Raw genomic sequence first — 16777 nt, forward strand, 5'->3', positions numbered from 1 at the left:
AATGCCCAGAGACTAAAAAGTTGAATGAAATTTGGGCTGCACCACGTGGTGTGCTGTCCTGTCCAAGAGTTCAACCAAGACCTCCATGTGCCAGCTTCCACTGTCAAGCAGGGAAATAATCCCAAAAGCAGAGAAGTGCAGATTTAGAGGGGACTTGCTCCACCCTCCGCAGCCCCAGTAGAGGGTTCTGACAATATGATTCCTGACAGATGTTTGTTTGACCAGTATTTAAAGACTTCCAGAGACAGTGATGGTCCATCCAACCCAACCACCTTAATTACTAAGAAAATTTTCCTTAGTGTGTCACTTCATTCTCTCCTCTCTAAATTCCCATTTCTTATCACCAAGGAGTGAAGCTCCTGGCTGTTTTCTGAGGTTCCAGTCATTCCACACTGGCACTAACCATATTCTCCTGTTTCAGCTTGCGCATGCAAAAAAATGAAATAAAAATATAAGATCAAGGTACTTTGCAATAATTTTCATGCTATTTATTTTGTAGTATTTCTGCACTGGCTATTCTATTCATGATAAAATGTGTAAAAATTGCTTCCAATAAATGTCTCTTTCTGCAGTCACAAAAAACATAGCTTCAAATGCAACAGTTGTGAAATATTCATATAACTTACATGCCTCTCTACCCTGCTGCTCGTTATAGTCAGGCTGTGTCACACAACTTCTGAAAAAGTTACAGGTCTTATCAGCTTCACGTGGATATGATACAGACTATAGAAAATGTAGATATCAGATCCTGCTCTCCAGAAACTTTCTCAGCCTACATAAATGATTAATAATATACAGCAGAAATACTGACATACACAATTTCCTCCCACCAGGTTACAAAGCATGGTAGAATTGGATAATGTGTCACCTCCTCACACAAGCCCAGCTCCTGGTTTGCACACCTTCCCTCGTTACAAAGCTTATTCATGTGTTGTTCATCTTATATACACACATGATCACTGCAGAGACCACAGACAAGTTCTGTTACGGAATGCAGAATTCCAGACAGAAAGTATCAAATTGGCGAGAAGTCCCCAGTTACATGCACAGAACAGGGTTGCAGCAGAGTTGGCAATTACCACTCTGTTCCTTAGGAATAAAAGCATGGAAAGTTTCAGGTAGGCTATGAGATTGCACAAGGGTCAGTAACACAAGAGGAGAGTCTCAAGATGAACACTTTTGAAAGTATTAGTTTTTGGAAAGCCTGTTTAAATTCTTCATTAAAAGCTGTATAAATGACTGGATGATCAATGAATTTAAGTAACCCAGCCAGGTAAAAAGTCCAGTAGGATGGGATGAAACCAACAGGCATCTTGGCAAATGGGTAGGACTAGGGACATGACAAAAAAGGCAGCCAGCAGAAAATGAAAGCTCCCAAAATAATGCCTAAAGTTTTGGTGGCTTTCCTTTCTCTTGCAGCAGAAATTCTTTTCCTTTCCAAGACGCTATCTGCAACTTTTATTTTAACATGACTGATAAATATTGGGGATCCACCTGAAAGGGAATGCCTTCATGGAGGCTAGCATTAATGGAACAGAGAGAAGACCCCGCAGAGCCGGTGATCAGGTGTGCAGTAGTAAAACGTTTCCCACATAATGAGGGTGGCTTCAGAATCTGGATCGAGCTGCTACATAAATTCTACCATATAATATCAGGAGGAGCACAGTTGGGATGTAGAAAGCTCCACAAGTGGAATAGATTGTGTAGGTAATTTGATCTGTGTTCACAGTACACTTTGCAATTTCTTCATGAGCTTTCACTTGCCTCCAGAAAAATGGTGGCACAGAAATACTAATAGATATCATCCAGACCACTGCAATCATGAGGCTGCTCGGCCAGCAGTCCGGCGTTTGGTGTATTCCAAAGCATCTGTGATAGCCCAGTATCTGTCCAGGGCAATAACACAGAGGTGCGGATGGAGGCTGTGCAGCATGTGATGTCTGATGACAACCAGATATCACACTAGCACTTGGCCAAAGGCCCATGTATGGGTGACAGTGTAAGCAATATCTGATGGGCATTACAAGGACAGACACTAAAGATCAGTCACTGCCAAGGAGCCAATGAGGTAATTTGCAGGTGTGGGAGCTTTCTAGTCAGAAAAATTGTAATAATAACAAAACATTTGCAAGGATTGTTGCCAAAGTTATAACAGACAGAAGGATTGACAGTGAAATCTTCAGCCCTAAGAGTGTCCTTTCATCCCAAGCCAGTGGTGTTTCAGTGAAATTTAATGACTTATTTGCTGAGCTGTGGAGAGAGAACTCTGCTGAATGGTTATACTGAGTCATCCTCTGCTCTGGTTTCACCTTCCAGTGTAATCTTTCTAGGACAATGAAGAAAGATGCTCACTTTTTTTGATGAAATAGAACTTTTCATACTTCAGTCCAACATGGAAGAAATATTAACTTGTTGAAACTTCAGCTGACACAGTAGATGAGGTACTCTCCAAAACAGGATCTTCCATCACATCACATCAATGACATCATTGTTAAAGCAAAATGCTAACATAATCATCCAGATATCAATCTGGTGTACAACAATGCAAGCAGTACTATTAAGTGACGAGTGGGTTTCATTTTCATCTTGAAGATGACTGAATCATTCTTTGTCTTTTTTCTGAACTAACCATCTGCAAAGCTGCATAAATCAATACTGAAGGGTGAGAGACAGAAAAGAAACATCTGGGCATGTAGTTAATGCCCCTTTGCTTGGGATAAAGCTGCCCTCAACAGTATTTCCCCTTTCTCTCTAATAGCTGACTGTCATGTTTTGGTATTTACAAGGGACACTTTATTAGTAGAGTACCTAAGATATAAAACAATACCATCTGCATTCCTTCTGTAACACAATTTCTGCCAGAACTGCAAATCAAGACTTCTTTTTGAAAAGTACAGATCTTTGGTTTCATTTATTTCTCCAGACCATTCAGGTTTTCTCTCAACATTTAGTCTTCGAATGCTGAAGTTAGGTACCAGAACTCAATGTGTTGTCACACATTATAGCACAGTATGCAATCTACAGGCTTTCCATACTTTTCCTTGGATTCACTTAGTGTAACATGAAGTCTTCACAAACCTGAGAAAACATCCTAAGATAGATTTCCCTCAGGCCTTTCACTCACTTCCACCCATGAGTACCAGAATGTTACTTACATTATGCCAGCCCAACCCTTCTTGAAAGACATCCTGAATGTGGGTCACAAACGGCTTTGCAGTGTGCGAGGAGGGCTGCAAAGAGAGACACTGAACTTCTTCAAGGAAATAATCATCAGGCCAGCCCTCTCCCAGTCATCGAGGAGAAATGCCTCTCTCAGTCATCACTGGTACAGATTCATGCATCCAACAGAGAATGGACAGTCACTTGATTGGGAATCTGTGGAGCAAGAGCAGCATATATTCTACATGAAACATTAGCACTTTGATGTCAAACAGCCTCTCTGAAGCTCCTAAATCCTAACATAAGAAACACTTTTTGGTTTGGTGTGTTTGATTTTTTTTTATAAACAACCACCTTCTGTGAGTTAAATTGATTTTTAGAGATGCTTTTTCTTTTGAGGTGTACTTTTCCAATTAGGGGACATGAGTCTCATATTTCATACTAGACTATTACTTTCTTGATTTTTTTTTTTCCAGGAAGGGGAAGATCCCTTCCTAATAACCATTTTTGCGACACTGAACAAAGGTGCGATTTACAAGAATTTTTGAACATAAAAATGCTCATAGTGACCAAGTCCATCAAATCCTGACAATGACCCATACATTCAGCTCAACCTCGTTACCTTTTTCTGACACTTTGCCAACACTGATATGTTCTTTTGGAGACAGAGACCAGAACCACAAACACCTGTTGAAGATGTGGATACACCACAGATTGATACTGCAGCATAATGGTGTTTTCTGTTCTCAGTTTCTTTCCTCATGATTCCTGAAATTTACTTTGCTTTTTGAATCATTGCATAGCACTGATCTGACATTTCCACAGAGCAGAGCAGTCCCAATTAATATAATTCCAAATACCTTGAGTGGCATATCAGCTTTTTTTCCCTGGCAGCTCACTTTTTACATCTATGAGCACTATATTCCTTCTCCCACTTTTTAACTAAGGTTCTTTGCAACTCTGCACAGTCAGTCCTCTGCACAGTCAGTCCTTTATTACTCTGAAGACCTTTGTTTCATCATCATATGTCATCACCCCACTATTCATGTACTTTCCAGATCACTCAAAGTCTCTTGAGAGTCTAAGTAATTGTATGGGTTGGACTTCACTCACTCCATATACTCATCTGCTTTTCTTAATTACTTCAACAGATTGGTGAGACATAACTTACCTTTACTAAAGCCTGAACTGTGACTGTTCTCCAAAACACTATATTTACTATGTGTACAGTAATACTATTGTTTATTGTAATTTCTGCCAACTGGCTATATGTACAGATGTTGGGTTATGGCTCAGCAGTTGTCCAGATCTCTTTGGAAAGTGACACCACAGTGGTTGTCTTGCAGTTAGCAGGTGCAAAGGGAGTTGAAGTAGAGGCTGACCCTCCCACTGATACCATTGCACTTTGGATCTTGAGTTGCACTGAACTCTCTAGCTGAGCACTGTCTCACAGTGAAGTTATGTTGTTGTTCCCTTTGGCCAGAAATAAAGAGTCCACTTGTAAATATCCCCCAGTTCCTCTTTAGTGAACAGGGATGCTGAAGTTAATCTAGTTTTTCTGTGAGAAATTTCCTTTATCTTCTCTGGATTTATTTTTTTTCCATAGCTTTACCATCCCTTTAACTCTTTGACACAGTAATGGCTCACTTCAGAGCTCTCACTTAGAGAGTCTAAGAAACCTCTTACCTGAACACTGGGCTGACTGCACATCCCACGCAGAAGAAAAACTAAACCAAAACCACCAGACAGACTGATTAGCAGTATTAAAGACAATGACTGTATTTCTTTGTAGTAGTTTGAATCAAGTTTTTCCCCCCTGCAGTTGAAAGTGGTAACCCCCAGGGGGTGGTAACTCTTGAAGTTTTGAAGTTTTGTCCAATGAGTGCTTCTGCAAAATATAAACATATCACACCAAACAGAAGAGAAGAGTTGTAGTTTGGGTAGTAGAAGTGGTAGCCATGTTGTAGGAGCCACGAGGAGAGGGCAAGAGCCCTCTGGGGGGCCTCTGCCCCCCCAGCCCCAGTTGGGGGCTACAGAGACTTGGAACAGTGTTAAACTGGACTATGTGACTGTAGCTATGAGCTGGGAGATGTTTTCTTCACTGTGAGCAGCAGCGGCAGCAGCAGAACTGCACTGACCGGAGCGGTGGCAGAGAGCCAGAAAAGATAAGATGCGGCAGGAGGCATTACAGCCAAGCAGGAGAGAGACAGTGTTATCCGAAGAGAGAGAGACAGCAGCAGAGAGACAGAGTTTTGGGGCTAAGAACTGAACCAGACCCTCCAAAAACCCTTGGAGACCCCTCTTAGAGAGAGGAGGATGATGAACTAAAGTGAAGTGCACCTCACCCACCCACCTGTACATGAACAAGCTTATTAGTAGTCCTACTGCTTCCAACAGCTCTCAATCACCATGGGAAAAAATAAGTTGATGTGAAACGTGGCATTTTCAGTGAAATGAACTAGCCTAGAGTTCAAAGGAATTATTAATCTTCAACATACCAGTAAACAGGACACTCCTACACTGGGAGAAAGTCTTACTGAAACCAAATAATGCGTTAACATATATTGAGTTACTGAATTAATTAAGTGATGTCTCAGAACAAATTTTTTACAAAAATGCTCCAAGTCAGGTATTTATCCTGTATTCAGAAAAAGTTACCGTCTAGATAAAATGAACATACTCCAGTAATTTAGCATTTCAATTAAGTTACCTTTTACTCAATAAAAAAAATGCTGAACAGAGGTAAATTATTTTCCCATAAAAAAAGAAAAAGAAAAACATTTGCATAAACTACAGACACTGAAAAAATAACACTAGATGTTGAGCAGTCATTAAATTAAGTCAAGTATAAGGCCGTGCACATAACTGCCTATTAATAAAAGCAGAACACAAATGCACAGGCACAGACATCCTGAAACCCCAGAGCCCAGGAGTAGTGACTGGACGTGCTGCCTGGGCAGAGCGCATGTTGTCTCTGGAGCATGAGGAGCACTGGGCAGAACCTGGTTGTTGAGGAAAACATTCAGTGCCAGTAGCTCAGGGTGCAGCTGCAGCAGAGCTGCAGGTTGAGCTCTGTGGGACAGCAGCCTGAGTCCGAGGCAAGAGGCCATGAACTGTCGACTCTTTGGACAACAAAGGGCCCCAGGAGCTGTGACCCAGCCAGGGGACCGACACTCAGAGACACAGCAGGAGCCGACAACCCCCAGACCTTCCTGTGCTTGGACTGTGCGGGGATAAAAGCCCAGGGGTTCCTTTGTTCTGGGTCCCTCCTCAGAGGCACCAGCTCAAGCTGTTATTTTGGTACTGCACCATGATCAAATTACTTTTAGGAGTCTGAGACTCAGCAATGGGAAACGTGGGGCGAAGCTGGTGAGAAAACCAGGTCTGACTGTATGAGTGTGGGGTGAGCAGCTGCGAAGGGGCTTCTGTCCCAGCTCAAGTGGTGCGAGAGTGAGTGCCAGAGGGGCTCCTGGAAGGTCAGACAGGGAAGTTTCCTTAATACTGGTGATGTTATCACCCCTAGATAAGATAGCATTATTGCCTCCAGTGTGTGCAACTCGCAGCCTGGGTCAGTGCTCCTGCTGCCTGCAGGCAGTTGTGTGCACAGTGTGGATCAGCCCGCACCAGCCCTCTGGCCCTGCCAGGCAGGGCATAGCAGGTTTGTCACCCACGCTTTACAGGATGGGAATCCTCTCAGATGCCTTGGCTGCATCAGCACTGTCCTTGGTTCATCTTTTCTTGGGCTTCACCTGGTGCTCTTGGCCATGGACTGTGGGTATTTTTTTCACTTCAAAGTTTCTGAAATAAATTGATGTCACAGCCAACCAGAGTGAGGTTTTCACAGTACAGCACGTGTGATGTACAATGCCTAGCTGGAGCAAACCAGCATTGTCTTAGATGCTTGCAGGTGAGGCAAGATGCTTGCAAGAGCAGCCAGGAACAGCATAGAGCAAAGGAGGGTACACCTGTCCTTGGTTTATCCACGCTAGTGTCCCCAGTAGTTTATCCACACTACTGTCCCTGTGGATTGTGCACACTACTGCACTGAGTAGCATGGAGGTGTGGCAGTTGGGGGAGGATAGGGCAAGTACAGAGCCGTGCAGTGAGAATGATGAGAAACCAAGGACAGTGTGACCTGGGGGTGAAGAAACGGATGATAAAACCACAGCAAAGCAGCCCAGTCACCAGAGCCTCTTCTGTAACGAGTAGGGACAGAACACCACGTCTGATTGCAAGACCACAGAACCAGGACTGCCCTCTGCAGCTGCCTCCCTCCTGCATCCCAAATTTGATCTGGGCTGACTGTGGCTCTCATTTATAATACCTCAACAGTACTGAAGGTTGCATGGGAGGGACCTTTTGATCCCTGTGTCCACACACTCAGTAGTTCCTGTGAAAGTCCAGGAGGTAAGGAGATGTGTAATAATGTCTTGGTAACCTGGAGAGATTCTTTTTCATTAATCAGAAAGAAGGCAAGAGCATTTAATATGGAGAGACAATTTCAGACACTGCAGTGCTATGTAACTTAGCAGAAAGCTCAGCTCAAGGACTGGAAGGTGAAGCAAGATCATGTGGCATGTGAAAAGAAAACACCACTTTAGCTGTTGGTGATAGCATGGGACTGCTTCACTGTTCAGGTGTCCTCACTTAAAACTAGGCACTTCTTAAGAAAAGGTGCTTTGCGTCCCAGCTCTGCAGTTAAACCACGAGCAAGGGCAAGGGGCAGGGCAGGGGTCCCTAGGAGGAAAACTGAGTTCCAGGTGTGCCAAGGCAGGAACACCGGCGCAGGAGGAGCTGGGTGGCACCAGGAGCTCCTTAGGACTGGAGTGCCTCGTATAGGATCCAGCATGGAGCTGCAAAGACCACTCCAGATTGCCAGAGCTACTCAATCCAAGGGTAACAAAGTCCTGACACATTTCTGTCCTTTCTGGAGTACAGCCATTAGCAGAGAGTGGGGTAACTCCCACAGACTGCAATTTCATGGTGCAGCTGATACACTTTCTGAGGATGCTGAGCTGCAAGGAGAAGGCTTTGGTGCACTCTGAACTGGGCTGGAGGTGGGTAAATAGTGTGTACAAAATAGGTATGTTGAAATCAAAATTCAGAAATTTACTCTTTCACTAAATAGAACAGTAAAAAAATGGAGAATAAGATAAAGGAAATGTGCAACATATTAAGGAACATTTTAAGTTCACACCAAAGTTAGAGGAATTAGGAGATTCATTCTCTTTCCTTGAAGCTGGGGAACTGCAAAGGGATGGCTGAGAACAGAGTTAAAGTTCAGCAAACTACTGAAAATCCATTTTGTAACTGATTCTCACTTTTTACACGTAGAATCCACTTTCTTACCTAAATAGACCAGGTCTATTCTGTCATGCTGAAAGCATGACCAGCAGTGAAGCTGCTCCCAGTGTGAGCTAACAGCAGGTGGCTAGGAGGCACCCCTTGGGACAGGAGGTGGCACTCCAGCCAGGAGGCACCCCTCTAAAGGCATATTTCAGAGCAGAACTCAAAAAAGGGAGCAAGTTTTGAATAAGTTCTTGTAGATTTGGGACAACTGACTCAAGCTGTGGTGTCCAACTTGGAGACAAAAGCCCTTTTCAAACATCATGAAACACATTTAGAACTAGCTCTAGGAATCTGCCTATCCAGAGATCATAATCACATGCAGATGCAGCTTCTGGCAGAAAACCAGGCAATGCCATAGTGCACTGAAAAGGTGAGAGGTACAGTCTGTAAATTCTGTTTGCACCTGAATTTCTGGTCAGCCCCAGCAGCAGCTGGGCCCTTTAGGTCTGAGCATCTCTCTTCACTGCCTGTGAGAGGAGCTGGCACAGAAGAGTTCATGTTTCTAAAGAAGTGAACTGACACCGCGAGTGTTCACTCCGGCATGGCTCATGCAGCACAGCTAAATCTCTAATGATATGGTTATTGTGACTATTTCCAAGGAAATCAGGCATTTTCTTTCTTTGACACAGAAAACAGCACTCTATGTGAGAAACTGTAGAGAAAACATTTCTCATTTTAAATAAACAACTATAGTAATTGTCACGCAAATATTGGCAATGTTTAACACTTTTGCTGCCTTCTCCCCACCTTCTATTTTGCTCGGCTTTCAAGAAAGTATTGTTTTTTTTCCTTTCTTACCTTTATTTATGCACAGCCAACATGTATTAGCAATTAACCCATTGCTAACTACCAAGTTACAAATGCTGTTATAACTAAATATTACTTATCAAAGAGACAGGCTGAGATTCAGGAGCAGTAATGTTGGCAAATACTACATCGCAAAAACAGACTCTATAGTATGTTACCATAAGTTCTTTGAAGGCAGCACGGTCTGGAGCACTTAGCTCCGCGTACTCCCTCAGCCATAAACAAACACACACAATGCAAACACACACAATGCAAAATCTCCAGTTAATTATTTCTTTCTCGCATTTCATCTTCCATTATTATTTGGTGTCATGAAATCAGTGGAATTTTAAGTACCAAAAAATACAGTGGGGTGTGAGATTGTAGTGCCAGCTGTGTCCAAGTGCCTGCAAGGTGGGATCTGGGACAAGCAGTGACATGACTGATCTTGGGGAAACAGAGCCCCCAGCCTCCAGCATTTCAGAGCATGAACAGGAGGAAGGAACTCCCCATAATTGTGCCAGGTAGGAGGACTGCACCACAATGTTCTCTTGACACACTAGGGCATCAGCCCCATGAGTATTTTCCACATGCCACTGACTTTCTGAGTGTTGCTCCCTACCAATGCTCTACCCTCCTCTCTTGCTGCACTCTGAGCTTTAGTATACTCCTCTGCCTTCTGGTTCACTTTTTAGGATGCAGACACAGGCTTCTCTGATATGCAATGCTTGTTCCTTTGGTTCCTGAACGTTTGTAAGGCACTATGAAGTAGCATTCCCCCATATGACCTATTAGGAGCTCTCCAGTTTTGGCAAAGAAGCTGAACGGTTATTGCTCTGACCACAGTGTTTATGGCCACGATGCTGGTTATTTTTTTCCCTGGTTTAGAATAACTACTCTCCCATCACCCCAATTTCAATGAGCTCAGAGATGGAAAATATCTGAACTGCCCTCTGCACAATATCTCTGTGCTCATATAGGTCAGGAATGGGCAGGCTGGGAGTGGGCAGGAAGGAACATCTTAGCTGAGTCCTGCACTGTGCCTCTGGGGATCACAGAGAATGGATCATGGCTTGTGTGCACACTGAGGGATATCTCTCTTTACATGCATCTCTGAGTGCCTCACCAAAGGGCAGAAAGGAATCTTTACTCCAAAGACAGAGGAAAAACCAGTCAATTTTTATTCTAATTTTTGATATCAGGCTGGTTCCTGTATGTAGGACAGCTCTAGCCAGGCAAACAGTTGCAAGACGACTGCATCACCTTGCTGTGTACATGCCAGAACAGAGTGATACTTGCCATTGGGTTTTGTTCTGCATTTAGGTGAGGATGGTGCACTGCCATCATTCTTACTTTGTGTTAGATGCTGAAAGTAGCCAGGCCCCTCACATCTTCCTGCATTTTGACATGTTTCAGTTTAAGAAATACATTTCCCAGATTTCTAAGGAAGCTGCAAACCAGCAGTGGGTTTGATTTTTTTTTTTTAATTTCCTTATTCTCTGCCATTTACTCACACATGCTTGCATTACATGTGCTCAATTACCAGCCCTTCAGAAGTGTGATACATTAGAAGAAAATGAATGAATGATGACTGGTGAGGATGTTACTCTGAGATCATCCGGATGTGGGGGTAAATGGGAAAACCAGAAAATGTTACAAGCAACATGAAAAACAACAAATTGACTATTTGTTTGATATTTGTTAACTTTACTATTTGAGAAGCATGTGTGATATACAGCCTAAATCCTTTGTTATGATGCTGCCCTGACTTTAGGGAGAACATGAAAAATAAAAGGAAATTTGTCTTGAGAAACCTCACACATCCCAGCCATGGTTTTCTGGAATAATCTACATAACACTCCACTGACAACAGTTCCTATGAAGTTACAATTACCGGCAAAGTAGTCCCACCTCTCTGAAGTCAGCTGTCCACTTAGTTTTGCAAAGGGAGTTTCTTCCTCGGCGTTTACATCAGGCTCACTGCTAGGAAAGGGACTGTCTGTCTGGGGAAGCATTATTCTCATTGAAATCTGTGTTCAAGTCTCAAGCATTGCTGCCTGCAGTATCCTGGAAAAATCAGGATCATCTCATGACTGCAGGGCAATGCAGTCCTTGTTCTTGGCTACGTCCTGCTCTTCGCTGTGGGACCAAAGCTCATCCCAAAAGTGGTTCACATTCACCACTGCTGCAACAAGTGACAGGTGGTCCACTGGCTCCATGTGAGAAAACAGTGTGTTCTGTCCTGGAAAGCCTGGCTTGCATCCAAGCAGGTACATACATATGGATAGGTGAGGACTCCAGAAGTACAACATTACAGCGGCAACTCCTAGCTTTGCGCTAGCACCTCATCGGAGGTGACATTTCGTCACCATCATACCTGAAGCAGGAGTGAGGAAGAAGCCAGGTTAGCTGGTTCAGTCATGGAATACAAACCAGGATGGCGTGGGATAATGACAGAATAACCCTAAGATGACATATCCTCAGAGCCACAGTAACCCAAAGCTGTCCCCAGGTCAATCCACATAAAATTACATTTTTAAAATGGTCACTTCATTTACCCAATATCATCCTGTACTTGGAGGAAGAGACCTGCAATACGCATTTAAAGCTCTAAATCCCCTGTGAGAGCAAAGCCTCCCTCTCAGATACACGGCATACAGGGTCATTACAAGCTGCCCAGAGAGGTCGTGGCTGGAAACATTCAAGGTCAGGTTTGACGGGCTCTGAGCAACCTGATCTGGTTGAAGATGCCCCTCGTGTCAGGGGGAGGGACTAGGTGACCCCTAAAGGTCCCCTCCACCCGAACCATCCTCTGATTCTGTGACAAAGCCCCGTGTCGGTGCGCGGGGTTCCCCGCTCTCCGCTGGCCAGGGCTCCGCAGGGCAACGCCGCCGAGGAGCTGTGCCGCCCCACCCACCGGCGCTCGCCGAGCCAGGGCGATGCCGCCGCAGGCCCCGGCCTCCAGCTCCTGCCCTCGCCCCCGTTCCCCCTCCTCCGCCGGCGGGTCCTGGCGCTTCTCCCGGGGCCACAGTGGCGAAGCGCCCGGCGCTCCGTCCCCGGGAACCAACTTCAGCCGGGGCTCCGCGGGCGCCCCCGCGCCTGGCCGGGCCATGCGGCGGCGGGAGCCCGCCCCGTCGGCAGCGCTCCGGCCGCCAGCACTCACCCGGCTCCGCGCCGTCCCGCTCTCGCCCGGCTCCGGCAGCGCCCGTCCTCAGCACCGGCGGCCCCGGCCAGGCTCCTTCGCGCCCCGCGCCCCTCTGCGCTGCCCCTCCGCTCCGCTGCTGCCCGCTCCCCCGCTCCGCTCCGCCGCTCCCCCGCTCCGCTCCGCCGCTCCCCTGCTCCGCCTCCGCCGCTCCCCTGCTCGCTCTGCTCCTCCGCGCCGCGGGGGCCCGACCGCTCCTCGGCGCGGCGGCGGCGGCGGGCTCGCTCAGCGTCGGGGGCCGGGCCGGTGCTCTGCCCGCTGGCTGGGTCGGGGCAGCGCGCGGCCCCGGCCCAGCCTCCAGCGGCCGCCTGTAAGGGCAGCCCGGGTCGGCGGCGGGTGCAGGGGCAGCGCTGCCCGGGGGGGGCGGGGGTGGGGCCTGCCGACCCCCTTCCCAGGAGGTCTCCTCCCGGACCCACCACGCCAGCCCGGGCCTTGTCCCCGGTGCCGGGAAGCGCCGCCGTGGCAGGCTGCGTGGTCGGAGACCTCGCGCTGTTCCCGTTGGTTCGAGGATCAATAACTTGCAAGATAACGGTGATGCCCTGAGCGGCAGCGGAGGCCCCGCCGATAGCCAAGGATAGAGGATTGTTCAGAGCTCACCTAGATGGGCTTGACCCAACTGCTGCATCAGCTTTGCTCCGACCCGGGGCTCGCAGCCCCCTTTGCAGAGCAGCCCTTCTGCATCCAAACCTAAAAGATCCAGAGTGTTAATTCCAGTTTTTATAAGCTATGCAGTTGGTGGGTTTTAACTGGTTTAGTTGCTAATGAGAAATAAAAGCTCTTTTTTTTTTCAGAGAAGCAGTAACTTTTCACGCTAGACAAAACTTTTACAGAAAAGTAATGCAAAATCCAAGGTCTTGAAAGAGCAATGCTAAAATCTCAGCCCCTTTGCAGCATCATTTAGGGTTCTAAATAGATTCTAAATTAGCCATTGCCAAACAACTGTCTCCATTTCCCTCTCGCAGCTAATTTACATGTTGGATTATTTCAAATACAGATAATCTCCTGATTTTTGAAACACTTACTACTGTTGATAGCCAGGCTCTGCCCTCTCCACCACACTGTCTCAGTGAATGGTTTTTGACCCTGAGCCCAAGTCTGCTCGAGCTGCCCTCAGCTCAGTCTCAAAAATGTCACACACTTTCCAAATATTTCAAAGGGTTTTGTCCCAACTTCAACACGTCAAATAACTGGCTGCTCACACAAACAGCAGCATTTCATCTATTCTCCACTGCAATGTAGGACTTAGAACACGCTTTTGAACCCAAAGAGGCTGGGTATTGTGTAAGTCATAAAGCTAAAGCCTCATTTGAGACTGAGAGGAAAATGGGAGCTTTTTAAACTGCAGACACATGGTGTGAATCTTATACAAGAAATAATTCCCTGCAGCATCACTTCACTTCCAGGCTGGGAGAGGACACATGGTGAATCTTTTGAGCCTCCAGAATTTCCCAGAGACAAACTGAGACAAGAGTAGCTACAATACGTTTTCTTCGAAAGTCTGAAGATGCCTCTCAGTTTATTTTCTTCCCAAACAATGTGGGTGTTGTTTCGTGGGTGGGAACGTGTTCGATGTGATACAATGTACAAGGAAAGAGGTTGGCTCCTTTATATCTCCAGCTGAGGAATAAATTCTGCCCTTAGGGTAGAGATACTCCAGGGAACCTTGCAGAGCTTTGCAGCAGAGTGCAGGCTGGTCTGGGATCTGTGGCCACCCCAAGACAGCTCCTGCTGCTCTGCAGTCCCTTGTCAGGAGAAGGGAACTCATGGGCCACAGGCAGAGGCCAGATTCCTCCTAGCACAGGAAAAACATTTGCTGTAAAGTCATCGTTCTCCCATGCCAGGGCTTCACAGATGTCAGCTATTTTTCAGAACCGTTAGTTCTATGCAGAAAAAGGAAGTGCCTGGTGTCTTTCCTTAGGCTGACTGGGAAAATCAGAGAAAATTTTGGGGTGTGGACTAGTCTGATCCTCCAGATACTCTTTTGCCCCATAAGAGCTATAGCTCATTCTTTTATGCTTTACAAGGTCGAGAACAGTATTGTATTTAATATCCTGTGTTAAATGCGCTTAGAAAAATAACACAACTACTCTTTTTTTGAGATATTTTTTGAGATTTTTTCATTTTTGTTCAGGCTGGTGCACAGAGAGAATTCATGCGCAGGCCAAGAGCCAGTATGTATGTGCATCAGTAAGACAGGCAGATCTACAAATAAAGGAGATCTACAAATAGAGGCAGATCTACAAATAAAGAAGCCTTTGAAACAAGTCTGCTCTTTTGCTTAACGCTAGAGAAATAAACCATAGCTGCGTTGGCAAGGTTGGCAGAGTCACAGCAGTGTGTTGGTGATGCTTAGTCTATAGACCCCCATGTTGAAGTAATCAGAGCTGTACATCAGTGGAGCTCAGGCATGTTTGTACCCACTTGGTACTGGCTGAGGCAGGTCCTTGGGAGAAAATCTGAACTTCACACACAGCTTTTAGTGAGTTTCTTCCCTTAATCCAGTTATTTTACTTTCGCAAGACTGATTTCAGTTTTCAAACTGAGCTCATCTCAGCAGTCCTACCTCTAATTTTGTTTCCTATTATGTGTGACTCTCAGAATTTCTCACCACTGTTGCTCACAGTTTAAACTTTTCCCCAGCAGCCTGAACCAAAGTTAGGATGCAGCTGAGTCTTCGGTCCTTGGGACTGCAGGAGGGTGTGGGTGGGGTAGGTCACAGACCCCTACAAGGAGAATTAAACCTCATTCCTTAGAATCCTGAGTGAATACCTCACCACATCGACCAGACTGTTGATTGCTCTAAGGTGGTGAAGTGCATGTCCCGGATGTCTGATCTCAAAGGGCTCAGGTTTTTATTCTCTTGCTGCAGAAGAAAGTCTGAAAACTTCGTATTTTCACAGTGCGGGAAACAGTTTCCTTTCTTGGTGTAGCTGGAAGACCATGAAAGGCAAAATGGATGCTTTCCTTCCCAAGAGTATTGGCTGTCCAGGCTGTCCCGGACTGAGCCCAGGATCTGTGGCCTGAGCCCTGCTCTGGTCTGATCTATCTCAAGTTCAAATACATTGGAGTGATGTTGCTTTTCCTACTGTGACTTCCCTGTGAAGTGGAATAATAGTAACTATTTAACTTTCCCAGACATGCTGGAGAAGTGTTTTTACTTGTTTGAGCTGGCAGGAGGAGTGGCAATCAGTAATAAAGGGCTCTGCAGGACTGTGCATAGGCACAAACTAATCTGGTTCTGGTTAAAGACTGCTGAGTTGTTATACTGAAACCAGCACTACTTGCACAAGTGAGAGACACGCAGCACCACTCACACAAGTCAAGGCAAAACCTCTGAGACTGGAATTGTTTTGCTGCCCTAATTGAAGTTCTCCAAGTGCTGAAAACTGTCCTGGTCATATTGTCCAGCAAATGGGAGGGACAGTAGACCAAGCAATTGCAGTGAGTTCAGCATGGAAGCCGTCACCTGAATACAACCTCCTCACAAGATGGGAAATGACATTAAAATGGCTGTGGCCTGGATAGTGTTCAAGTAAAAATACCTCCTTCCTTGCCAGCAGCGTGGCTCCCTGTGGATGCACCTCGGTCAGATCCATTGCTTATGTGAACAGAGAGAATTCTTTTTCTCTCTGTAGATCTTGCCAAGCCCAGACTAGAGAGGAGGGGAGGCAGATGTCATTCTGAGAACTACTCTGAGTACTTCAAAACTGCTTTTACTCACTGTCAAACTATGCTCAGAACACTAACACATGGGATCATCCTAATTTTCATCCTAATTTTGCCCATTGCTAATTTACATCTATTTTGCCTGCATTCAGTGGCTCCTTCTTTGGCATTTACCCTTGTGATTAACCAATCAACTCTTCTGAGGCAACAAAATGTACTGGCTTCTTGTGACAGAAATTTACTTTGGTCGAGGAAGGCAAATGCATCATGTGAGGTCCCTCCTTTTGGTTCAGGAATTTTCTCTGCTCTTTGGTATTTTATGTCACCTTACTTTGTCATTGAAAACTGAATTAAAGACATGGACATTTCAAAAAAGGAAGAAACTCACAGCACTTATTTTTCCTAGATGAGTCATTTTCCTCTGAATTCCACATTTTTGTCACATTCCAAACCTCACAGTTAGACACTGGCATATGGAGAATTCTTCAGGCACCACTTCTCTACAGAAGGTGTATTGTGGCTTTAAAGCTTTATTCCCAGTCTTGCAAAGGACCATAGCCCAGAGCCCAGTCGATGCTTCCTTCTCCTGAGGCTGCTCTCTTTCCCTTCTCTTTA

The 16777-nt window shown here is 45.6% G+C and overlaps 1 protein-coding gene across 1 annotated transcript; it reads right to left on the reverse strand.

The window, feature by feature from the left end:
• Positions 1-308: 308 nt before the first annotated feature.
• On the reverse strand, positions 309-12521 carry HTR1D (5-hydroxytryptamine receptor 1D). Its single transcript, XM_032710229.1, is given in 12 exon segments — positions 309-1245; positions 1248-1280; positions 1283-1348; positions 1351-1509; positions 1512-1613; positions 1616-1825; positions 1828-1914; positions 1917-1962; positions 1964-2085; positions 2088-2123; positions 2126-3375; positions 12458-12521. Coding segments are annotated over 11 exon segments (1149 nt in total). The 5' UTR covers positions 2292-3375; positions 12458-12521; the 3' UTR covers positions 309-1123.
• Between the last annotated feature and the right edge of the window lie 4256 nt (positions 12522-16777).

This window comes from Chiroxiphia lanceolata, chromosome 24, assembly GCF_009829145.1.
Source record: "Chiroxiphia lanceolata isolate bChiLan1 chromosome 24, bChiLan1.pri, whole genome shotgun sequence".
NCBI classification, from domain to species: Eukaryota; Metazoa; Chordata; class Aves; order Passeriformes; family Pipridae; genus Chiroxiphia; species Chiroxiphia lanceolata.